The sequence below is a fragment of the Tauraco erythrolophus genome, chromosome 14, assembly GCF_009769465.1.
Source record: "Tauraco erythrolophus isolate bTauEry1 chromosome 14, bTauEry1.pri, whole genome shotgun sequence".
NCBI lineage: Eukaryota > Metazoa > Chordata > Aves > Musophagiformes > Musophagidae > Tauraco > Tauraco erythrolophus.
The window spans coordinates 7411618-7437173 of record NC_141478.1 but is presented as its reverse complement, the minus strand read 5'-3'; the positions used below and the strand labels follow the sequence as shown (position 1 = coordinate 7437173).

At 44.9% G+C, this 25556-nt stretch overlaps 1 protein-coding gene across 1 annotated transcript in view; it reads left to right on the top strand.

Annotated features, from left to right (window-relative positions):
* Positions 1-5211: 5211 nt before the first annotated feature.
* The window catches only part of SLCO3A1 (solute carrier organic anion transporter family member 3A1), a 139934-nt gene continuing 119589 nt past the window's right edge, over positions 5212-25556 (top strand). The window contains 1 exon segment of the mRNA XM_086620482.1: positions 5212-5385. Within this exon segment, the coding sequence (XP_086476608.1) occupies positions 5218-5385 (168 nt within the window). The 5' untranslated portion in view covers positions 5212-5217.

The window sequence follows — 25556 nt, the reverse complement described above, 5'->3', positions numbered from 1 at the left end:
GGGAGATTTCAAGGTGAACTCGCACCTCTTCTTAAACTAATGTGTCTTAATTTTCTGCAATTTTTAGCCTCAGTGAGGTGTTCTCCGGCCTTTCATCATCTGGAGGAAGGAAGAGCTATCTAATCCAGCTTGTCTGAAGGAAATGCCTTTTTAATGAGCCCAGGTCTCTAGCAGGACTCAAAATAGCAAGGCAGTAAAGTCAGAAATGTTTATAGAAATAAACTGCATTAAAACTGTTTGCACCGTGGTATCTTGGAAATGACAGCTGCTGATACATCCACAAGCTGTCCCAACCTCAACCCTCCTTACTGCTGTACACCCTTGACTGATGTGCATACTTTTATACCCCTATTCTATACTGGTAGATGATTAAAATCCTTTCCTGTCACCTCCCTCCTGTGCTAGCTGATCCAGAGGGTTTTGCATGGGAGAATCACAAAACAGAATTTCAAAGCCACCCCAAGGAAAAGCCTCTTGGCTAGAGTCTGGGGATTTCTTATTTATTTATGTGTTCTTCCTTGCTCTTTGAACATATCTGAAGTTATTCCCCATCTTTGTAATATGCAAGCCTTTCCTTAGACAAGCGGACCAAGTAGGACCAGGCAGAGGTGCAGATCTGGTGCCAAGGAGACACGATTTATGCTACATGCAAATCCATTCTGGCAGCTCATGAGTTTTCCTTTGATCCAAATGGCTTAAAGCAAATGAAAACTGGCCTCAACTGTCCTGGAAAGAAACCCAAATGGGTGTAGTCTGAGAATGGCATCTGAGACAGCTGTGCCTGGTTTTTAACTTCACTGGCATAATTTTGAATGGAGCAGAATGCAAATCTCTCAGGAACATTATTTTCCAGCACCTAATGCAGTGCTGTGACATCCTTGCAGCCAGGTGACGGCATTGACTCCGCCAGATCAAGGGACACAACAAACGTCAGCCTGGCAGATCGAAGCAAGCACACCCCGCAGGTGGCTCTCAAGATGACGTTCCTCAGTCGCTCTTGCAATTACGCCAGATTAAGAGTGATTTGCAGTTAGGCTGGCACCCAGGGCCACAGGGCAGGAGAGAAACCCTAACGCTGCACTGCACAAACACCTGTCATAAAACCATAGCCATGGGGAAGGGGGAGGATGCAGACACTTGGGTGAGTATCAAACTGTTAATAGCTGCTCCTGACCTGCAGCAGTGTAAAGGAGAGCAATGAAATACATGATGGCCCTGTAGAAAATATCCAGAGTAATTGTGAAAGAAGTGATGCAGCACTGCTTTTGTCGGGTTTTTTTAACATACACCACAGGACTGGTATGTCTCCTGTGAGATCATCATCTTCTCTTAGCACCTGTCCCTGTTTTTCTCTGCTGCATCCTCAGCAAGAATAGGTACCCTGGGTGCACACCACTGCTCCAGGACGGCTATACTGGATAAGGCACACATTAGATCCCTGGACTGTAAAATATGTCCGGGCAGGTTTGGGAATACGATTCCAATGGCAATTGTAGAGATGCCTAATGATACAGATCAGCTGCTTGCCTCGGCACATTTCACAGAAGGGCCTTCCTCCAGCTCTGCTTAAGGAAAATCATCCTCTACTGTTCCTCCTCCTGTTACCAACACTGCTGATGGTTAAGCTTAGATTTTCTTTTGAAGTTTGCACTTTTGCCCCATGAGGTGTAAGATATCAGTTGAGTGCTTAACTAAGGTCCTCATCCTTCATAGCTCTCCCTCAGTTCTGTGCTAGCCATAAACCCCATATACTATAGGCACTGATTCTAGACATGGATGAAAAAAGCTATGCCTGCCTAGTATCAAAACACATGACTACACAGCTAATTTTCAATAAAATTAATCACAAACAGGAGGAAAAAGAACAAACTAAAGCAAAATTTTTTTTAGGATGGTGACAGATCAAGAGAACTCCAGCTGCTAAGGTTACCCAAAGGTGCACATTGACACAAGCCCACAGGTACCCAACGAGTAGATGTCCAGCAGACAAGATGCAATAAGACTGTCTCAAGGAAGCTGACTCATTAAAGATTGTAGCATCCAACCTTATCTACAACAGCACGTTGCCTTCCAGCTATAAATGTTCAAGTGTTTATAGAAATCTTGACAAGGTATCTGCGAGAAATTTAATACAAATTATTGTAGGGGAAAAAGTTGCTAATGCTTGCTTAGGTTGGGAAATAGCTGAGAACTGTGTTGGCAAAACTACCAAGCCCTGAAGAAAAGGGACTATTCCAGCTAAAAAGGGCCTTTTCATTCTAGGCTAATGATAATCCAAGAACATTAGTATTCTACACGTTAGTAGTTAAAGCTGGGTCAATTTAGACCAGAAAAACTGTTCGGGTATAATACTAATTAACTATTAAATCCAAACAGGTCATTTGTCCATCCCTGAAGCACTCTATGAAGGTCTCTCAGGAATGTGGTATGTTGAAAGGTGGCAGAAAGCAAACTCAACGCTACTGGCATACTTGAGTGGAGATGCAAGACCCTCATTCTTTCTTTCAGCACAACAATCCAGGAAGAATTTTTCTAAAGGAAGTAAGTGCAAGTATACAACATAAAGAAGTTAAAAAAAAATCCAGTCGTTCTCTCTCTCCTGGACAGAAATATATCTGATACAATTGTATTCTGCTGCAATAAACTAACCAACCAGATGTTTCACATAATTAGTATTAGAGTCAAATTTTCTAGCAGCTGTTTTCCTTGTGACAGTCTAGCAGTATATCGGCTTCCTCATCCTGGACAAACTCTTCCAACAGGATGTCTAAGATGTGATCTAGGCACGTGACGGCACTTGCATGTATTATATATATATTCAAGAGCTTTAAAGCATCAGCTTGAATATTGGTAACTTTGATAGCACGAGCAGAAGTTTATTTGCATCTCCAGATACACACTTGGTGAGTTATACTAGTTTTTAGAGCTTTGCTGCCTTTAGCACCTAACCTAGAGCAGGCAAAAGCTGACTGGAAAGACCAGCATACCTGCAAAATGTTCTTTTCACAGGGCATTTTAAGACTTGCCCTGCCATAATTCCACATGCCTAAGTATTTTTAAGAGACACCCCTCTATTTTCATTTATTGAAAACTCTGTTAGATTCTCCATCCTGTTTGTAACGCACCACAGCATCCATCTGGAGCAAAGCATCTGTCTAGCCATGCTAATTGAATTAGTCCGTGAAATGTACCCATCTCGAGACAGAGACCTTTCTAGCTTTGTAACTTTAGGATTTTTCAAGCAGTGGTCCCTAAATAAACACACTAGGAAGGAGATGAGCACTTTTGTAGCCTAAAGAGATTTTGAGAAAATGAGCTTTTTGTTTGTTTTCTTTTGGTGGAAGAACCAGTTTTCCCTGGATGGAAAATAGGCACCTTTTAAGAACCGGCAGAACCCTGTATGGATGAACTAGTTTTTCACAGCCTCATGCAAAATCCTTGGCATTTGAGGCCTCGGGTAGCTTCTAACCTGCATATTGTGAGGTGCACCATGTCTGAAAGACTGATATGTATCTTATCAAAATTAAGACCACTCAGCTATAAGCACCAGACTGTTCTCTTCCCACTTATTGTCTGATAACACTGCCTTCAGGCCATCAGTGTTGGAGACCATGTCCCTGGGGTAGATAGAACTACCGACACCTGTTGATATGGTCCAGACCTGCTGGAAAAGCTGTGGAAAGCCAAAGTTCTGCATGGGAGGGAGCTGCTGGCAGCTTATGAGCAAAGGGCAACAGCTGTGCGTGCCAGGTCTCTAGCATTTATTTCCAGCAATGGTCTGCTGGGGCAATGTGCATCAGCTGAGCTTGGTAAAGACTCATCAGCCTGGGTGGAGTCTCTCCTCAGATTAATTTTCAACTTCATCTTTATTAAAGACATTCATATAAAAGAAGGTAAAAACTAAAAGCCCCCAAACAATGATGATATTTTGGGAGAAGAAACTCAGAAAGGGTGCTGGGAGGAAAAAAAGGCTCATTTAAAATGTCAGTTCTCTTGACTTCCTGATGTGACCGGTGATGACTGGCTTATGCCTTGAAAAATTGGCATGTTCTTAAGTTCCATGTTTAAAGGTGTCTTCCTAGGTATTCAGGAGTTTCGAAGCCTCAACCACCTTTGGAAATGAAATTTACGATCCAAATCATGTAGTAAATATTGAAAAATGTAACCTCTGTTTCCACAGAAAACTGTTCCTCTTAAAGGCTGCTGACAATCTAGTACTAAATGGATCAAGGACCTAAACTTCCACTTAACTGAAAGCTTAATAACATGAGGAAGTCAGCAGCCCCCAGTGCGGACCCAGAAATGAACTGGGAAGGACTGCTTGAAGAGCAAAGCAGATCAGGTTTTGCTATTACGCCAACAAGGAATTTGATCTGTAATAGTAGAAGTGATGATTAGCGGTTTTTCAAAGAAGATATCTCTTGAAATTAGACCTCGAGGTGGGAGTGACAACAAAAAGGCACCATCAGAAAGCCACGTGGCCGGGGACGCGAAGCACGGCCCCGAGAGCAAAAGCTCACCCACGTGGCAGCGGCACCGCAACGCACGACACCTATTTTGGATTATTTTGAACAGGCAATTTTTGCACGGCCTCCCTTCGCCCTTTAGAAAGGAGCACTTGCAGGAGTACGAAATTAGGGCGCCCAGACCGGGGGATGCCAACAAGGAGAAGGGGGCCAGGCCTATTTGGGGGCCGCTTGCCCTCACCCTGCATGACAAGCTTCCAGCCCCGTGCGGGAGCCTTCTCCGCTTGCGGGCTCCGGCCCCGCACCGGGAGCAGCCGGCGGGGGGAAGGGTCAGCCGGGGGCGGGGGGGGCGGTGGGTGTTGCGGCGGCCGCCCCCTCCCGCGGCGATAAGAACCAGCCGCGCCAGCCCGCGCGTATCCCAGGACGGAGCCGCTGCTGCTCCCGCTCCGCCCGCCGCGGAGCCTCCGCCGGCGCCAGCCCCGCGCTTTCCCCCGCCCCTCACCGGCGGGGGCGCGGATCCGGCCTGCGCGGGGCCGGCGGAGAGAGGGAGCGCGGCGGGGCGAGGGGAGGAGAGAAGAGAGGAGGAGGAGGAGGTGGCGGCGGCGGCGAGCTGGTCATGGCAGCAGCCCACGGGCGGAGAGGCAGCAGCCGCGGGCTGCCGCTGTGATTGGCACCCCCGAGGAGGAGGAGGAGGAAGAAGGCGCGGAGCAGCCGCGGGGCCCGCCATCCCGCGGCGGCGGTGCCCGGGAGGATGCCGGGGAAGCGGGGCTCGGCGGGCGGCGGCGACGAGCTCCCGGGGGCCGGAGCGCCGCGGCAGCGGAGGCGGCGGAGGAAGGTGTCCTGCTTCTCCAGCATCCAGCTTTTCCTGGTGTCCGAGTGCGCCCTGATGCTGGCCCAGGGCACGGTGGGAGCCTACCTGGTGAGTGGGAGCCGGCCCGCGCAGCCCCCGGCGCTACCTGCCGAGCCGGCGCGGCGGGGCTGAGCCGCTGCCGGGCGGGGGGCGCGGAGCGGAGCGGGGGATGCGCCGGCAGAAGTGGAGGGGAAGTTTCCTCGTAGCTGGGGCAGCTCCCCACCACCCCCCGGGGGGGTTTTACAACAGCTCAGCGTTTCAGGGCTTAAATGACTCAGCAGTGCCGAGGGGTTACCCTTCTGCCGTCCCTCTCGCGTGTGCGGCGGCAACTTCTGCAGCCGGTCCCCTGGACTCCCGAACCCCGGTGCACCGCCGGTGCGTGCGGGCTGGCTGGTCACTGCTCCTGGTTTCCGAGCTGGCCAGTAACTCGGATCACATGCCAGTCTTTCCAGTTTACACTGAATAAATACCGAGAAAAATCTAGGGAGACGTTTACTTCATGCCTCCTGCGTTACTGATTTTCCTCGCCCCCTTCAAGTGATGCAGCGGTGTTAAGAACAGCAGCCCCGCACGTCTTGGTGTTAGGTAGAGAACAGGCGAGATAAGACTTTTTTGCGCTGAATCCGCATAGTGAGATCTGGTGTCAGAGGCAGAACTGTAGTAGAAGAGTTGGGAAGATGTCCATACGGCTGTGCTTGCGCCTTTGAGTATACACTGAGAGAGGCAGCCTGTGAAAATGAAGTGTTCTTCTTCCAGCAGATGTAAGTGTATAGTTGATTTAAATTTCTCAAAATAGCTTGCTGGATTTGAGAATTATAGTTTCCATGGAAAAGAAATGTATTCATAGTCTCTGAGGCTTTCTGAGGCCATACACGTAATATGTTACACAGTAAGTGCAAGATCTCCGCATTCCGTACTTGTATTCGGTATTTAGTGCTGCTCCTTACACATGCTCAAACTACTTATGCAAATTTGTACTGAATGTGATCTATAATTTTTCAAGGTAAGTGGCTAAACTAACCATGGTTAATGTTCCCTATTAAAATGAAATGGAAATTAGCAGTCATCTCCATATAACAAAATACGTAAGTTTCATTTGGAATGTATTTGTAATTCCAAAGGAGACTACGTCACATCTGTTGAGATAAATTAAGTAGCTCTATACATTATATGAGTATAGGTGGATATCACTTAATTTGTAGAAGCCAGACAGGCGCATGCCTTTTTTTTATGTGAGTAACACCTTAGTAAGTAAATACATTGTTTCTGATGAGCTACTTGCGAAATGAGCTGTCAGTGTGAATGAGTGTGGGATAATCCTTCATCAAAGTCATGGCCAAGGAAGAGCCCACTGAGGTGATGTCACCCCGTGGGCACCAGGATGCTGGAAATGTATAGATTTGCTAGAGGACTATATGTTGGCACACTCTGCTACAGTGTCTGAGTGTAGGATCAGCAGTAACAATCCCTGGCATGGCATTTTCCTCAAACTCCTTTGCATTGCTGTCTCCTCACCAGTTTAGCGTTTCTTCTCCTGTTTTCTCCAACTCTTGTTGCATGCTTTGTACTGGAGTAGTGCTCTTGCTCCTTTGGAGCATTTCATGCACCCAGCCCCACCAGCTGGAAAACATCGCTGCTCTTGGGGCTCCCAGAGTCCCAACTCCCCCCTCTGAGGGGTTAACTCGACAGAGGTGCTGCTGTCCCTACCCTCTGCCATTCCCCAGGGTTGTATCCTGACCAGCAGGACATCAGGCCCCCGTGGCCAGCCAGATCCACAAACAGTAACAGACAACTGGTCAGTGGGAGGGGGGAAAAAGAAAAATAGGAAAACTAAACTCAAAACAATCCCCAGCATGCATAAGCCGTGGCCCAGCTGCACTGGGCAAGTGTTTCTCTGTTCCCTGTATAATTTCTTTTCTGTCATTGCAAATACCAGGTGGCTCTTCCTACAATGACCAGATGCAAATGTGGAATTATCTTTGGGAGGGTAAATCTGTGCTTAAAGTGAATTGGGCTGAGCGCTGTGCTTACAGGTGTTGTGGGGAAGCGAAAGTGGGAGCAGGAAAGATGCTTGGTGGAAAGTGTGGAGGACCTAATCATTTTTGCAGACCAAGGTCCTGTGGGGCCAAGAGCTGTTCTCAGGTGCTGTCTTGGGGATGAAAGCAGGGGAGGCCTTGTGGAGTTGCCCAGGTGTAACCTGGCAAGTGGATATTCATTTACTCAGGCTCCTGGGATTAGCAGGGGCTGTTGGGCTCAGTGGTGGAGTGCTGGGCTGCTCCCCGAGGGACAAATTAGCAGGCGAGACAAAGAGGAGAGCAAACAGAAAGACAGACAAATAGGGAGATGCTGCAGAGGACAGGCACAGTGTGTAGTTCTGGGCAGTTGAATAAACTACTAATTTTAGCCCGTCAGCAGCAAGTGAGTACTGTATTTGTACTTCTGCTTTGCATGGCCACATATGTGACTTTCCCTACTTATTTGTAACTCAGGAAGAGAAACCTTTTTTGCCTTATACGGAGACAAGTTGGTTTCCTTGGTTTTTGTCTGCTTTGCTCTGAGTAGAGAGACCACGAGGGCAAGAAACTCTGCTTGTTAAGAAAGCAAGGTGAGGGCTTGGCTTCTTAGGAGTGATTGAAGAGCTCAGTTTTCATTGCGTTTGGCTTTCATGTCAGTACGTTTAGAAGTGGATATTGTTATTTCTTTTTAGAGATGTAAAAATTCTTTTTTCCATGTTTTCTGCACGATAAACTAGCAGTGCCCACTGGAATATGTGTACAAAGTAGACATTCATTCATTTTGTGGTTTTGAAGTGAAGATCATTCACTTTTATTTGTTCATAAAACATTGTGCTTGCCAACAGGGCTTTATAAATAATAAATGCTGATAAAAATCTATAAAGTCCAATTCTTTTCCCACAGAACTCAGCAGTGAAAATACCCCAGGATGCCAACAGTGGAAGTCTATGGTTAATTAGTACGGTGTCTCTGAGGTTCTTTATGGGAAATTTTAGGGAGTGTTTGCTCAATGTCACATTCCAAAACGTTCGTCAATTACTACTCTTGCTGTTTGCGAAATGCACATGTTCCAAAATGACTTGCTGCCATATCCTGCATAGTTTATGCAAATACGAGCCTGCGCTGCTGCCGTAATTTCTGGGGCTGCTGAATACACCCTATTATTTGCATGTTCTTGTAAGGTTTTGTGTATGCATTTATTTGGCTTCATCTAATTACTCCTGCGTGTTTTTGGAAACTTGAATTTCCCAGCAACTGCAGTGGCAGCGGGGAAAAGGCTGCTTGTAGTCTGCAGGCATCCCTGCTGCAGAAGTTACTCTGGGGTTTTTGCAGCAACTTTTAAAAGCCCAGATGATTTCCAGCCCCGGTTGCTCTCCTGCAATGTAGGTCCGTGGATTAAAGAGCCGAGCATTACTGGTGCAGATGGCACCAGGATGGAAAGGCTGGAACCCCCGTTTTCCAGCTGGAGCCTTGTGCCTTTCAGGCGAATGCAGCAGTGTGATCAGTCATGCCGGCCGTGCAGCGATGAGGATTTCGATAAGGCTGATTCACACACCTTGGCAACACTTCCCTCCCTGTCCCCCCCCACCCCACCCCTGGATTTCTACGTGCATTATATTTTGGAATATTTTAACTGGTAATAACGTTTCCAAGTACTCCTGCCAGTTTATCACCAAGGCATTTCATCGCCCTGCCAGTCAAATCTTTTTGCCTCGCCAGTGGTTAAATCGGTGCTTTAGCAGAAGGCGAGGAGCGCTCGGTTTGGCAGCCACAGTTTGTGGAGCAGGAGCACAATTTAATTTTCTCTCCCTAGCCTTTAGCCTCAACTCGCTCCGGTTCAAACTGACCTAGTTGCAAGCATCCAACATCTGCCAAAGTCACGGGCTTCTTTAGATAAAGGGCACGCATATGGGAAGCGCGTTGAGAAACAGTTATTTGGTGTGCTTGGGATAGCTGTTTTTATGGAGCTTTACTGAGATGTCTCTTTGCTGCAGCTTTGAATGCAGCTATTCATGTGTTTTATCAAGTGATAGGGGATGACTGGCCTGAGCATGAGATGGAAAGCAAAATAATTGGTCCCTCCCAAGGAGGGCGCATTGGTGTTTGCGTGGGAATGAATGACAAATTGTTTCGTGTTTTGCTGAATGAAAACTTTTGAGCCGCGGTTAACTTCCCGGCTAGAGCTTTGTCCGTGCAGCAGTGTTTGACTGCAGCGTGCAGAAGCCCTCTTAACCTATCTGCTGTAAAACTGGTACTGTGTAAGTTCAGGTGAGACTGTGTGTGTGTCTGTGGTCTCTGAGACAGGCTCCTTCAGTTTTTATTGCTATAGGGGTTTGGGATATTAATGGAAATTTTAGAATATCATATTCAGGGGAAAAAAATCGTAGTATCAAAAATATATAAGTTAATCACCAAAGAGTTCATGCTGGAATGAGCAGAACTAGGGGCCCTGTGAAGTGGGCACTGGGGAACTAAGGGATTAAGAGCAGAATTTGGCTCTTGAATTTTTAAGTCACTTTGGTGCACAACCCTGTTTCCTCCTGTGTTAAATGAAGCAAGTATAATACTGTTTTTCTCTTACAGTACAGAAGGCAGTTGTCTCTCCTGTTGTAGAGACCTGGTCAAACCCTCCTGGACGTCAGTGGAGAGTTCTGCGTGGTGGATGTCATTAATGACAATTCTAATATAGTACAGCAACGCTTCAAAGCTTTCTGTTGTGCTTGGTGCTGTACAATAGAGTTTACCCCTGAGTATTTGCAGTCTGAATAGACTGGGTGGGAGAAATGTTGCAGGTGGGGAAATCGAGGCAGAGATTAAGAGCTTGATTTTGTTGCTGAAGCTATTGATAAAATTTTGCTTGGTTAATAGCAGCAAAGCCCGAATGGCTTAGGTGTGGGCAGAGGAAGAGGCTGGTAGAGCAAGGAATTTCAGTTTCAGGTGCTTCAGTCCAATGACTTAACTGCAAGAGCGGTTTTTCCCATTGAATTTATTATTGTTTTTATTAAAGCATTTATTTTCCTAGAATAAGAATCAGCTTTAAAATATTGTTCTCTTTTTTTTTTCTTTCCATCCCCAGCAGTGCTGAGTAATAAATTAGCTGTAATGCTCATAATTTATTTGTCACTGGGGTATTTAAGGGGAGAAAAAAAACATGGAGTGAAAATAAATGTTTTAGTGGGGATGAAGATTGCCAAGCATTGGCTGGTTATTGCTTACAGTTCATTTTCCCTTAATATATCTTTGCTGGCAATGTTATTTCTGGAAAGTTGTTTCTAGTATGCCTTTCCCATTAGAGAATATTGTCTGTTTTGCAGCTGAGTTGCGCAGAAAGTTATTCTAAACTAGCTCTTTTGACTGCATTCATATTTATTCTCTAAGAAGCCTTTTGATGTTTTTCAGGTCTCTTACTTCTGGGTGGAGGAGAAACCAGATCCAGCTCTGGGTTCTGATGCCTTCAGACTCCAGTGGGGCTTGGGTTAGAAGTGTGGCATTGACTCATTAACATAAAAACTTTATATAAATTAGTAGAAACAAACTCTGATCCAGATGTAAGTTGGATATTTGAGTACCAGGAAGGCTTGTGAGTAACTTGCGTTTATGCTTTTGTTAAAAGTTTTTTTTTTACCTGCTATAGATGAAATGATGTAGAGATAACAGCATGTTTATCTTTTACATTATATGCTACGTGCTATTTGCAGAATAAATCCAAACTTAGCAATCTGATGCCTTCTTGGTTAAATGCATTTAAAGGCAAAGGGCATGTGGTGTGAACTAATTGATTTTAGTGTTTAATTTTTTTATTATTTTTAGCAGAAAGTTTGGTAGTTTTTCCCTTTCTCTGTAAGGACCAAGTGATACTTGTAAGCCATGAAAGAAAGAGTGGCCTGTTAGAAATGTTATGATTCGTCATAAAACTAATGTCTCATTTCTTTTGGCCAGCCTTTGCTTCCAAAATCTCAGAGTTCACTGTGTGCCTATGTGACAACTGAGTTTTAATGGCCTGCAGTATTAATGCAGCTGAGGTTGGAAGGGATCTTGAATTAGATCAGAGAATACCTTGGTTTGAAGGTCTGGGTAGCTCTTGCTTAGTAACTTTATGCGGTGTGACTTTTTAAAATGTAACCCCTGTTCCAGAGAGGCTCAGTTGAACTGTGATACCTCTCCTCTGCAAGGGAGAGCAGATATTCCCTGGTTTCCAGAAAGGGATGTGTCTCAGGTTGCGTGGACTTTCTTTTCCTTTAGTTTCAGGATATCATGAAGGACCAAAAGCCAGCTTCTGTTCTGCTACAGCAGTGTAAATTTATTGCTTCAGTTATTCTGCAATTCATCAAGAAGAATTTGTCCTCTGTGTATAATAGTCTAAAATGTTTCCTTACTTGTACACTCCTTGGTCTCTAGTTACTCCTTCGCGGTAGCAAGATTAAACAATGGCATACTGTTTCGTGGGTGAGGTTGCAGCTTGGATGAATTGGTGTAGCTTTGTCTTCTGATCAACACCAGATGAAGCTGCAAAGTGATATATTTTAAGTATCATCCAAGGAAGCTTAAATAAACACATGATAATACTTTGTGTAGCACCTCCTTTAAGTGCTCCGGTGAAGTTCGGAAGAGTTCATTTTTTCCTATTGCATAGAAAAGTGGGCCACTGATTTTGATTTACAAGATTTCATTATAACTGCAGCAAAACCAGGACTAGAACCCCAAGAGTCCCATCTCCAGGTCACCTTGGAGCAGCCACTAGACTCTTTGTCTCTTCGCAGATACATACTGCAAAACAAATAGCGTTGCCTGCTCCACAAAGTAGAGGTTTCACACTGCCACAATTCATACGCTATCGATACAATCAATAGCAATACGAGCTGTTTAGGGAGTTCCCGGAGTCTCTGGCGCTTCATCCCATTGGTACTGGGAGGACTCTCACCTGTGATGGGAAGCTTTCTGTAATGTTTAGAGAGATGGTTCCTGCATCCAAAATATTTCAGAGTGGCCGAATCAAAGCATGGAGAAAAGGAACCATTCATTTTTCCCAAATTTTAAGTGGGGATGCAGTTGCAATCATATTGGACTAGATAATTCTTTAAGATCCCTTCCAGTCCCTAAATTCTGTGATGTAGAGACGGAGATGTACAGCGCCAGTATGACTGGTACTGCCCCTCCTCACTTAGCAAGTCTAGGATAAACTTCAGAATGAAAATCAGATTTCTTAAACTCTCCAGTTAGCAACTTTCTCTTTTCCAGCCTTATTCTGAATGTGCTGTGCTTCTGTGTTTTGATACCCTAAATATTTTTACTGAAGTGAGGGAGGCAGGCCCCCGCCTCTGCTGTTGCACAGTGCCCGTTGTATTGAAGTTGCAGATCTTTTACTGGGACTTGTATTGCAGCAACACCTGAACACACTCAATTTTAGGTGACTGCTTGCAGCATAAAAGCAAAATCTTTATTTCATGTTTGTTTGAATATTTATCATCAGTGTTATTTATTTTTCTATGGTTCAAGAAGAAAAGCAATTTGCTGTGGTTTGGTTTCTGGTTTTGCTCTCTGTTGCCTCTCCCTTCCTAGTATCCTTTCTCCTCACCCAGCAGCCAGCTGATTTCCCTGAATTTTTTTAACATCTTTATTTTTTTGGTGTCTGGAGCTATCGCATGGATGAATTCTGCATGTTTGCAGGCCCAGTGACACTTAGATGAGTGGCTGTGAGGGCAGGTGTGGGAGCACAGTTGTTTTTCCATGCTACATAATGATCTGTTTTCTGGGCAAGGATTGCTGGGATTGTCTTATTTTTAATATTTAAATGTCCTTTTAAAACACTTAGCATGCTGTTCACCTGTATAATTCATAATGCTTTGGTTTACTGAAAGTGGAAAAGACTTAAAATTCATTTTTATGGTGATCCATAAAATGACAGTGAAGTTTTTGAAGGAACCTGGATAATTCAGTTGTATTGAGGTCTTTGTGACTCACCCAGCATTATGGTTTCTGAAGCAACTATGTCAGACTTGCTTTCAAGTTTTTTTTTTTAGTGCTTTGATGTTTGCATCTGAATCCAACATTTTGTCTAGTTTTTTTTTCCCTAATAAAAAGGCAACTACAAAATCTACCACAAAGAAACAGAAAAAAGCTTGGCTGTTTGGGAAGGGTTGTGTGGTGTGGGTGTGGAAGAATACAGAAACTTCTCATTTTTAAAAATGTATAGTGGTGGATGTATATAAATTCCCTCACTGCAAAGTTAGATGATTTTTTTTTTCTGAATTGAAATCAGCATTGGTTTTGGTGATCCAAAACCAATATAGTATATAGAATATTATATAAGAAATAGCCTTGAAGAGTATGTTGTGTATGTGTGTTTTAAGGTGATTTTAAGTTTAATGCCTCAAGAATTGAATGAAATGATGTGGAATTGCTTTACAGTCAAGTTGCCAGGTAGTGGTGCCCTCTGTATTCCTAAAACAAATTATTTATTCTATAAATATATAATGTAGATGAAAAAAAGTATTTTTCCTGGAGTCTGCTTGGACCTTGTATTAGATAGAGCTTTGCATTCTCTCAGCTAACAGGGAGCACCTACATTCAAATGCAGGAAGGCCAGAGGATAGCAGTGATGGGTATGTTTGCTCTATCAGGACAGAGTTCTGAGTTGTCTGTAGCTTCAGATTTGTTTCATCCCTTTAATTCTCTAGAAGAATAACAGCAAGTGAGGAAAATGCTATAACTTCATAGGATTGCAACCCGTCGTGTTAAACAATGAATGGTCTTTGTTTTCTCCGATAGAACTTCAACAGGAAGAGCTGCAAGGAGGCTGTTTTAGAGTTCTTGGTTTTTATTTCTGAGAAGGAGGATGTGAAATAGCTGCTACCTCCTTCCGCTTCTCTCCTCAGCTTCGTGCAAATGCAGGTTGGCACGTCATTAGCAGAAGACCAGGGAGTTGCTTGAGAGTGTTACGATACTGGAGTGTGGGCCAAACCTCACGCTTTAGCTCGAAGGGAACCTCAGGCTGCAGGAGGACCAGCAAGTGCCTTGCTTGGTACAGTAGCAGGGACAAGTCCCCTACACCTCTGAATAATACTAGACTTGTATGTACACATACACATATCTACGCTGAGAAATGTCAAGGGAGAAGATGGACAGGGTTTGAAGCTTCCAAAAGAGAAGCTAAAAATACTGACTAAAAGAAAATGATTTTGAAGAATATGAAGGAGAAATGCCCCTAGTGGTGTCCTGCTGCTTGTTGTGCTGTGCTGATGACTTTCATCTGCTGGAAACATGCTCAGTTCTCATCCTGACACGGTTTGAGTGTTGCATGATGTATTGGGATGCCAAATTAGGACTTGATCCTTTCTTTCCCTGTAACTAGGAAACAACAGAAAGATAACAATATGCAACTAGGTCTTGATTTTTAACGAGGAAAAGCTTGAGTTTGGATTTCCAGTTTTCCAGTCCTATGGCTTGCTTCTTGTCATTTCTCTGAGCTGTAGAAAGAGCTCTAATTGTCATGGTTTAATAAAACTATTTTCACCATGTTCTTAAAGCTTTAACTTTTCTCTTTTAAGAGAGTATCCACCTTGCTTGATGAGGTATTGTGGTGGGTTAACCTTGGACTGTAGCCAGACACCCATCCAGCCGCTCTCACTCCTCGCCTTAACAGTACGGGGGCAGAAAATGAGGTGAAAAAGCTTGTGGGTTGAGATAAAGACTAGCAATTACTATTGGAGGCAAAACAGACTTGACCTGGGGAAAATTAATTTTTGTTGCCAATTAAAATAGATTTGGATGTTGAGAAAAAAAGGCAAAAATTAAAACACCACCTTTCCCCATCCCACCCCTTTTTCCCAGGCTCTCTGGGAATGTGTCTTCATCAGATGGTTGCTGTGCTCTGCTGGGAGGGCATCTACCCTCACCCATGAGCTAAAGCAAAGTGTTAATCGTGTTTGAGCACTGACATGGTCTTTGCTGAAATATTGGCTGGTGTTGGGTAAATTGTTTTCCCTGTGCTTAGATTCTGTGTGCACGTGGTGGACAGTCACCAGTTTTTATGGTGTGCCACTGGTTAGTAGCAGGTTCAGCCCAAGGAGAGATACGTGTCTGTGCGACTAAACCACGGTGATATTCGTTCTACCCTGCAGGCGTTGTCTTTAAAATTGGATTATTGTAGGAATTAATCTTCCCCATAGCCTGTGCCAAGTGCCGCGGTTTGTGCAATGGGCAGAGAAAGTGTTGGGCCTGTAGGCCCTTCATGAGAAATAGTGGGCAGCATTTGTCAGGGCTTACCAGCAAAAGAAAACTGTGGGTTTTGTTTTTGTCTTGCTCAACGTATGAGGCCGAGAGCCGTTAATTACAATGGGCCTTTCAGCCTCTGCATGAGATGCACACTTTGTTTCCTGCTGCCTATGGCTAGTTATAATGCAGGTCCTTATGTCTGAAGTCAGCACAGCTGCTGGCTGAGGGACAGGAGCTCTAGCTGAAGGCATGCCTTGTCTCGGGGTGCTTGTTTGTGAAGGGCAGTGATGTTGGTTTTGTAATATTAGCCAGTTTGGGTGATCCTGTCATCAGTCTTGTCTGAGGTGCTCAGCGCCATGAACACCTGCTGAGTTCAGCTCTGCTCCTGCAGGGACCTGCCATGTCTCGTGTTCTCCAGCTTTGATGCAGAGAGTGGTGGTTTGGCCCCAAGTCTGTATTTCTGTCATCAAAAGGTGGTATCAAAAAACACATGGCTAATTGAAGCCCTTGGGTCACAGTGCTACAAGGCCAATCTAGGTTGGGTTTTGTGTTTTGTTTCTTCTCTTGCTATGATCTGATATTTAATACTATTTTTAAAAAGAAATTGTATATCTAGGGAGCTGGCTTGGGGTTACTGAAAAACTTTCTCATAGTCCTTGGGATTCAGGCTTACCAACTTTGAAGAACTCGAGGGCAAAAGCTGAAAAGGGAAGATTTCAAGTATTCCATGGAGCTAGATGAACAGTTGGCTTCCAAGAGTTTATTTGCTCAGTTGAGGCCACTTCTGCATTGACAAATCTCTGTGAATGAATGGATTCCAAAAACAGCTTGGGAGTTATTTGACGGCTATTGAAGTTAAGCCACGCTAGCAAATCATGTGCTAGAGGCACAGCTTTGTGGGTTTGCTGGGTCGTTTGGCGTGACTGTACAAGCTTTCTCCAGTGCTGGCCTATACAAAAGTCCAGTGTTTTCTGTGGATTAGGATGCATCAAGGCTGCTGTGTTGCTTTTAATCTCAGTGTTAGCTCTTACCAAGAAGGCAGAAGTTTCAAATTTCTTCTTGCTGTCTCTTGTGGAAGCATTTGGGGCTTATGGGGTAGCCTCTTGTAGCTGAGATAGCATTTACTGATTTGAATCTTTCAGCTTAATTCAATGCTGGACAAGCTTTTTGCCAGAATTTTTATTTTGCCTTCTTATTTAAATAGATCCCTAATGAATTACTGTGGTTGTGTATAATGACTCTTGGGAAATATTGCAGGCAGCCTCTAGAATCAGTTCTGTGCCATTTTCGAACTGCAAACTCTTGAAGTATATGTCTGAACAGTGCCCAGGGTCTCTTGTCATCATGTGAGTTTTCAAAATGCTCCCACATTAATAAGCTACATCTTTGGTATTCTGTGGGCAGGTATCCAGTGAGTGATGGGTTGGCAGGGTAACAACTCGGAGGTAACGCTGGATGCAAAGTTCTGCTTTCACTGTGTTGCTGGGACCGGAGAGTTGCTGGCTGGAGAAATGGGCTTATTTTCATCCAGGACACAAGATTTTTATTTCTTCAGGATCAGGGCTTGAAACTATTCGAGGACTCTGTGCAGTTGGGATTTTGAGTCAAGTGAGGGAGAATGGGAGAGTCTGGGATGGAGGTAGGAAGGCAGAACTTAACTTCTTGGAGAGCTCCTTTTACACATGAAGTCCTTTAAGTGGGGCTGCAGCAAATAGCCATTATATGGCTTCATTGAATTGGATTTCTTTCTTGCGGAAGCCACAGTGAGTCTGGGAATCAGTATAAGGTTCTATGGTCTCATGTCGGGAAGTTTTTTCCCAGGCTCTCTTGTAATGTCCCAGTTCAACACTTCTGCGTCCTCATCTTCAAAATGACTTGCTCTGAGACGGCATTAGTGTTTGGGGGGGTCGTTGGCCAAAATGAACAAAAATGTTCTGCAAATGGCCTGTGGCAAAGTGAGGTCTTCTGGTTTAGCTAACAGTGCCTTTTGGCATGAATGGAGTGTGTCTGGTTGCTCCAATGTCGAATTTGATTACTCTGATGTCAAATTTGACCAAAACACTATGGATTTCTGTTAGGCATTGCACTGAGGCTTCATGATGTGGGGTCTTTGAGATGCACAGAACTTTGCTACACTAGAAATGTGAATTGAAACTAAAATGACCTTTGCTTTTTCCTTTATTTGTCCCCTATGGTGCACAGCGTATAGATTCAGACACTTTCAATTTGATTCTCAGCATCCTGATTACACTCAGAAGTCTTGGTATCCAGACAGCATCACAAAAAATTAAGTTCATGGAGTGTTTCCAGGAGCCTGTGTCACTGTGTGTTTCCCTGCCCTCTCCCTTGCCCCCAAAGCTCATGCAAGTGAGAGATTAAATGATAAGGAAACAGCAACTTTTTTTTCCTCTGAGCCAAGACTGGCTAGGCAGATTCTGTTGATGGTAGCATCTTGGCAGGAACAGAGGAACATTCCTGTCACATGTGGATGATGTTTTCAAGCCAGGCTCTTACTTTGCAGCTGGCTGTCCAGAGCTGTCATGTCCAAACTGACTCCCTTCGTCAGTCAAGACTAGTGTTTGTGCCCAGAGAAATCTGTTTTCATTCGTGTTTGGACAATGCGACATGTGGCAGACTTGGGAGAGGACAGCTTTGCCCATGGGGTGATGCTTGTTGGCTGAGGAACAACTACTTTTTGTATTTTCTGGTGAAAATGCAGACCAGGGATGTTTGGGCTCCTTTCCTGTCTTTGTCATGGACTTCTCCAGACCTTTTTTGGGCTTTTTCTCTCCATCAGCAAATGTGCTAGCCCAAATGGGATGATGGGCACTCAGCTGCTACAATGGTTGTAATGGAATGAAAGAGGTACCTTGGCTTGGACCCTGAACCAGGTCTCTTATCAGCTACTGTAGTAAGTTAAATTAAATGAATTAATGGGCTGGTAATTTTGTGTTATCCTACCTGTGGTTGATCTGTGAGGCATCTCCCTTCACCCTGGGCTATGATGGAGCCTTGTTGCCAGCTAAATGGTATCGCTGCTTCCTTCACACCTGCCTGAAACCACAAGGTTGGAGCATCTAGCCCTTTGCTTTTTTGCGCATTCACAGGAAAAGACTACTTGGGGCTGCAGTTTCCTTGTTCTTTGGTAATGATGGATTTTAAGAGCCTGAGGGTATTATATTTCAGAGATGCTTTCTGAGCCATACTCTCGTTGACAGAAGTGACGTACTCTAAGTGTCTCTTTGAAGATGGGACTCTTGTTCCAAAGCCACTTTAAGTGCTTTTGAAAAAAATCTTCCCCATTATTGACTGTAGAGGACTGCTTCAGTGGTGTGTAGCTTCATTTAAAGCAGACCAGATTTGGAGTCTAAATGTTATGTGCCTGACTAATAAAATATATTGTAATTAGTACCTTGGGGAACCAGAGAGAAGCCTAGTATAAAGAGAATGAACTTCGTGTAGAGGCTGTCTGCAAAGGATGAGTGAAGAACTGTGGAAGGAGATGAGAACATGGAATTTGGAACATCTGCTGAGGATATGTGCGATGGGAAGAACACAAGGCATTGAGCTGCAAGGAAGGCTTTAATAGGCTTGGGTTAAAGAAGATAAAAGATCTAGCATAGCAGGTAGTGAGACTGGATGAAGAATGATCCTTCCACCAGTCAAACCCTCTCAGTTAATGCAACTGAGTGCCAGTTTCTCACTTCCCCCATGCAAGGCTGAACTGGGCTCATTCCTGTTCTCCATCACAGACCCACAGGTCTTGCTTGGTTTCATGCATGTGGCTTTCATTTCCCTTTGCTTGCTGTGTATCTCCCAGTGAAGCTTAGCATGGCTTTGAGGAATGTGCCTGGAGGTGACAGATTCCTTCTGGTGGTGGGAATACTGCAGCCACGTGTGCAGCTCTTATCCTGGCTGGTCTGTCATGCACCTGCAAAATCAAGGTTAAAAGAAACCAGGGGCTGGGAAAGTACAAGGCGAATAGAGATAGTGCTCATGCTGGCTGCACTAACCAATTGGTTAGTGAATGTCTCTGACTTGGCATTGAACATTGACTGCAAAACCATTTCCACTCTGTAGTGCCTAAGTTCTGGATTCCTCCCAGAATTTGGTGTGCCTCTCGTGTAGGAGCAGTGGTCCTCCATGGGAACCTGTCTTGTATTGTCCTTTTGCTCATGTCAGACTCTGGTAGGTAAGTGGAAGAGGTGGTGACTTCTGTTTTCCTTGCATGTGCTCATTGAATTTTTGCAGGGTCTGGTGTCTACAGTGAGGGGAACCCATCAGCTGCTGTTCAGTGCCTGTCTCTGACAGGAGTTCTTGTGACTCCTGCAGGCACAGGGGTGAAATTCAGCCATCTCTGTACAGCCTCAGGAGATGGATTTGTTCATTGGCTTTTTGATAGATCACTTCATAGTGAATCCCAAGGAACAGAGCTCCCATCATCTAGTGAGACATCTCGTTGACTGTATCTCCATTTTACAGAGAATGTGTTGAGACAAGTGAGATTATGATAAGTCTTCAAGTTCTAGCTAGATCTCCTATTTAATTTGCTTTAACTATAAGATTTTTTTATTCCCTATATGTTATTTTCTGTGTGTTAAGACACTTCTAGATCACCTTCTGTTCAGAAAGAAAGGGGCTTGCTACCTTCGAGAAGAGGCAAAATGGGGACATGATATTACGGTATGGGATTTAAAGTTGCATGGCTTGTGTTCTGCTCAGGACTGCAAACTTGAACATGCAGATGTCACAAATCTGCCCTTCACAACTTCCACACCCCATTCTTCACACAGGAAATGTTCGGGTAATAACCAGGTTCTCGCATGGGAGTAGATGTAAGATCCACCTTCAAGCCCTGACTTGTCTGTTTACACCATGACCCCCTTGGACTCACCTCACTTTCAACGGAAAGTTTGGCAGCAGCTGGCACGCAGCTCCCCTTCGTACCGTTGGCTCTGCACGGAGACAACGTGGCAGGAGAAATGAGTAGTTTGTGAACAGCTTTGTAGGAGGGTGTTACTTAGCAAATAAGCAGGATGACACGGACAGCTCTTGTGTGGGCTGCAGTGTGTAAGATGGGAATAAGCAAGCAGCTCATGTGGCCTGGGGACAAGCTTGGAGTGTTGCTAGTTGGGTGCTAGAGAGACCCTAACTCCACCTGCAGATGCTTATGGTACCTTGGTATATCATTTATGAGTTGTTACGAAGTGCTGTGGATTGACAATACAATGTGGTCATGTTGTTGGTTCCCTTTTAAATGGCTTCCTTCCTCCCAAGGCTTACTAAATTAAAGCATTTCATGTACTGGTTGATGAGAAATGCCTCTAACTTCTCCTTAAGCTGACTTCCCATTTGCTGTAGCCAGGCACATCCTTGCTGCTGGGTAGGGAGTGGAGCACGAGAGATATCAGCAGAGCCAGAGCAGATGAGGAGAAAAGCAGTAGGACTTGTCAGAAAACCTCCTCTCAGTATATAGCCTTTATATAATCACCGTTGTCCTCCAACCGTGAAAACTGAGTTCAGCTTCCATCAAAGCTTTCATTAATGCTGCTTCAGAGTGTCCTGTCTGTGTCACTTCTGCCCTGGTTCGTGCCTGGCAGCTGGGAGCGCTTCTGCAACCAGCTCCATGGGCTTCTCTTCTTGATCCACACTGTGGCATAACTGGGATGCAACCCTTAACCCTGAATTCAGCTCTTGATCAAAAATTAAGATAACATTATGTCCTTTCCATGACAAGTTTTCTTGTCAGGCTTGCATTATGATTTCTGTTGTGGTAAAAGTGGCCTTGTTTATAGTAAAACTTTCTCTGCAGGTGTGAAAGTGTTGTGTTAGCAAGTATTTTATTAGATAAACAAGCAAACTTGCATTGATTTGGGGTGGTGGAGAATTAAGAGTGCAGTGTGACAGCTTAGGATCTTGCCTCTCCAGTGCTTTGAGAGTACATAGGAAGGGGCTTTTTTCCTGTTAAGAGTCTTCCAGCGAGATGAGCTTCATCTCCTCTTCTCCACTGAAGTGAACCCAGGGCAGTGGTGTCCTGTTTGCAGAGTCCTGGGCCCATGCATGGATTTTATTGCCATTCCTATACGTGGCCTCTGATGCTGTGGGAGCCTATGTACAAGTTGTTATATACGGCTTAAATTACTCTTTTTCTGGCTTTGTACACTTCCTTGCTGGCCACAGGAACTAGAAAAGGAGATCCACCTCTGAACATGTCAAAAATGCTCAGGCTGCTTTCCCTTAGCTGTTTACTTCTACAGAGCTGAGCGGCCGCTCCTGCTCACGAGCCCCTGCTGCTGTGCGCTTATTCCATGTGGAATTCTTCATCCTCCAGGTTTGAAATGTGCCGGCAGCGCTGTTCTGTGCTACGTTTCTTTTAAAGCATGCAAAAATGCAGTTACAGGGTTGAGGTCTGTGCTTTGCACGCTTATGATGCGCTATTTTGCTGCCAGTGAAAATGACATAACATTTAAAAATAAATAAGGATTAAAATATCCACTAGCTTCATTGTATGTGTGCTACTAAAGAGCAGTGTAGGCTACAAATGGGTTCTGGCACTGGATGTATTGATGTAGGTACCTTGTCAGAGACTAAAATATCACCTGCCTTTGCCCAGTGAGGTGAACTTTGAGCAGCAGACTCGGAGGCAGAAAGCTTGTGTGGACACTTGGTCTGTGGTTGTGATAATATCACCATAGGTTGGGACTTCAAAAGGTTAAAAAAAATAAATGCAGATCTCAGCTGTGATGCACATCTGTTTCAGAGCAACAGAAAAAGCCTCTCAAGTCTTGCTAGGAAGTTCTGTGTGGCCTGGTGCTCTGTACCTGGGTCTGTTTTGAGCTGTTGGTGACTCACGCTGACTTTCTGTGATGGATGGGAGAGGGTAGGTTGCAAGTACCACCCCTGACGATCTTTTTGTTCACACCTCTCTAAATGGGACAGTGCTCCTTCCCTTCCTCAGGCGAGGGAAAGGGGGTCAGACCCTTGTGTCCTGTGCAGGATCTGTAGGAAGCAAATAGGGAAGATAACGACAGTGCAGTTGCGTTGCTGTTTGCTGCAACGCTCACCTGGATTAGAGGTGAGGTTTCTATATTGCATATTTGATCAGTATAGATCCCACTTTCACTAGAGTAGTGGAAAATACATTCGTTTAGCTTTGAGAGGCGCATGACCTTTTTTTTTCTCTGTTTTAAGCTATTTTGAAACAGACTGTGGCTTTGCACTGGTGTATCAACTCCTGACCAAACAGGGTATCTTCTGTGGGTACCGACTGCTCTTTGCTCTGTTTGTACCATGCAACAGCACGGAACGTTGCTGTGTTTGTGGCGTAGCTGCATCACCCAGCAAAGGGTGACCCGGGTACGCTTGCTTTGTGCCCTGCGTTGGCTGAGGGCAGGTGACACAGGATGCTGTGACTACCGAAATGTGGGGAGGAGATGCACAGCGGGGTACAAGAGACAGCAGAAAAGTTTTCGGCATGGTGCCAGAGAGGAGGAGTTGCCAAAAATACGTGTCTTGCTTCGACCAGGAGTGCGGTGTGCCGTTTCTCTTGCTGCGTGGTGTAATAGCCTTTCCTCTCAGGCCCCTGAAAATCCTGACCTTGAACATGAGCTTAATTTGGATCGTGTCAGTAATATCAGAACTGGTCACTAGGATGTAAAATGAATTTTTCACACCAGTGAGGCATAGATGCGAGCTGCAAACTCGTCATGGCACCAGTACAGTAACTTGCAGATTTTCCAGTGCTGGCCTAGAAACAGCACAGGCACATGCAGCACCAGCCAAGCTAATGACACCCTACTCTCAGCAGTGGTTCAGCTGTGGCGTCTATTATCCCTGTCATGTGAATGCAAATTTCTATGCAGAGATGATTTCCAGACCTTGAGCAGAGCCAGCTTGGGTGTGTTCATATCGCCACCCTTTTTTGCTTTCCCTCATGTTTCTGTGCCCAAAGCCAGCACGGGTGTCAGCATCTGCGGTGAGAACGTCTTTTAAGTTTCCACTGACTTTATTGGACTGGGAATGGTGTTGACACAAGTGATCAGCAGCATGAGATGGGAGGTCCTGATGCCCTCGCTGTTTCAGTGAGGTGGGGAGCAGCAAGGAATGCTGATGCCTGGGGCTGGGCAAAGGGTATTAAGCTTGCTACCATCCTCCCAGCCAGCTGAAAGGGAAGGAGTGGGCAAAACGCCAAGGGAATTGTCTGCATTTAAAAAAAAATACTGGGCTCAACCACAAGCGATCATCTCAACGCTGGAATTGCAGAGCAGAAAAACGTCGGAGCAGAGTATCAGCATCGTTCCCTTGGGCCTGAATGCTGAGCCTGCAGGCTGTGCTGTCAGCTGGGAGAGTGGGCGGTGAGGCTGAGCCCATGGGTACCAGCTCTACGAGGAGGAGAGCTTGCCTCCAACTGTGGGAAGCCCTTTGCTCCGTCCCGTGTGGCTACTGGAGGAGAGGATGAGGTGACATCTGAAGAAGTGGGTGGAGGCATGTGGAAGCAGTGGCTTCATTTCTGGGATGGTCACTTTGGCTCTTCGAGGAATCTTGTGTTTCCCAGCTCGGTAATGGAGACTGTGGGAGACTGTTGGCGTTTGTTTTCCTTTGGAAACATAGTTGCCAGGCAATTATTTTACACCCTGTAGCACTGTAGACATGTCTCTTCAAGTCCAATCTCTTACCACATAACTGAGAAAATGTATTTTACATTAAAAAGAAGCTTTTTAAAAAGGCCCTTCAGGCATAAAGTCAATGTGTTTTCTATATATAACCCTGTATTATTAATACAATGAACTTATCTGTAGACTCTGTGGGTGAATATGACTTGATCATTGGAGATACGAACAATATGATATTCATTTTCAATACACTGTGTCTCTGACTTCATAAAGGTGCCCCCAGCCTTCAGTTCATTTCTTAGTGATAAAGTGGGGCAATAGTGTGAAACAGGTTTGTGCATTGCGTTTTTACTGAGCATTGATATAAAATAAACAGTCTATAGAGAGAACAAATTTACCTTGACTCAGAAATGCCAAGATCTATAGATTTGGGGCAGACAGGAATGATGAATGTGAGCATGTATTATTGAAATAAGTCCAGAATGGCACGGCAAAAGCTTCCCTGGGTTTAGTTATAGAGGTTGCAATATTCAGTTGCGTTGGCTGGAAAATTTTATGGTTGTGATTGATTTCTTTTCTTTTTTTTTGATGTGGGTCATTTATCACTATGTACATTGTGTGAGGTCATTTTCCTTTTTCAATCATTGAAGAATGTTTTAGGGTGGACTTAGGAGGCCCCATTAGCGCAGGTCCTTTTGAATATTAGTCTTCGAAATCACCTGAGACAAATGTGTGCATGCAGACTTCTATGGCTCTGTAAGAAGAGGAGATAGTGCAAGCACTGTCTAAAGTTTTAATTACTTCTGGTTATTGGATGTTGGGTGGTGTGTTCACAGAAGGGCAGAAGGCTGGGTTACATGGTCTTTCTGGATTCCCAAGCCTGCTTTCTGCATGAGTGAGGTGCACAAATGTCCAACCTGATTTAGTTTTTGGTGGTCTGAGTGATTTGATACGAGGCTTAGTCTGGAGGAGCATGAACTCGTGGAGAAACACCACCCATGTGGTCCTGTTGATCTCTGTAACACCATAGCTAAATTGTAGTGGAGCTGCTCTTAAAAACTATGTGGGAGATGTCTGGAGTGAGAATTCCACTGGAGACAGAGGATACAGTTAGAGACAGGAAGGCAGTTTCTATCAAAGGTGATGGTGGAGACCTTGAGGTTCAGAAACAGCAATGGGGCTGGCATGACTGAAGACTGTACAGTGCTGCAGCTAAAGTACTTTGGTCGGACCCTTGGTGACCTGAGAAGGACTGATCTGCAGGACAGATGTGAGGACACAGGAGTAGCAGGCAAGGCAGAGCTGTCTTTAGCACAGGCACATCCCCATGCGAAGCTGTAGCTTCACTGCTGTTCCCAGCATCCTGAGCACTGGCACTTGCCACGATGACAACACTTCC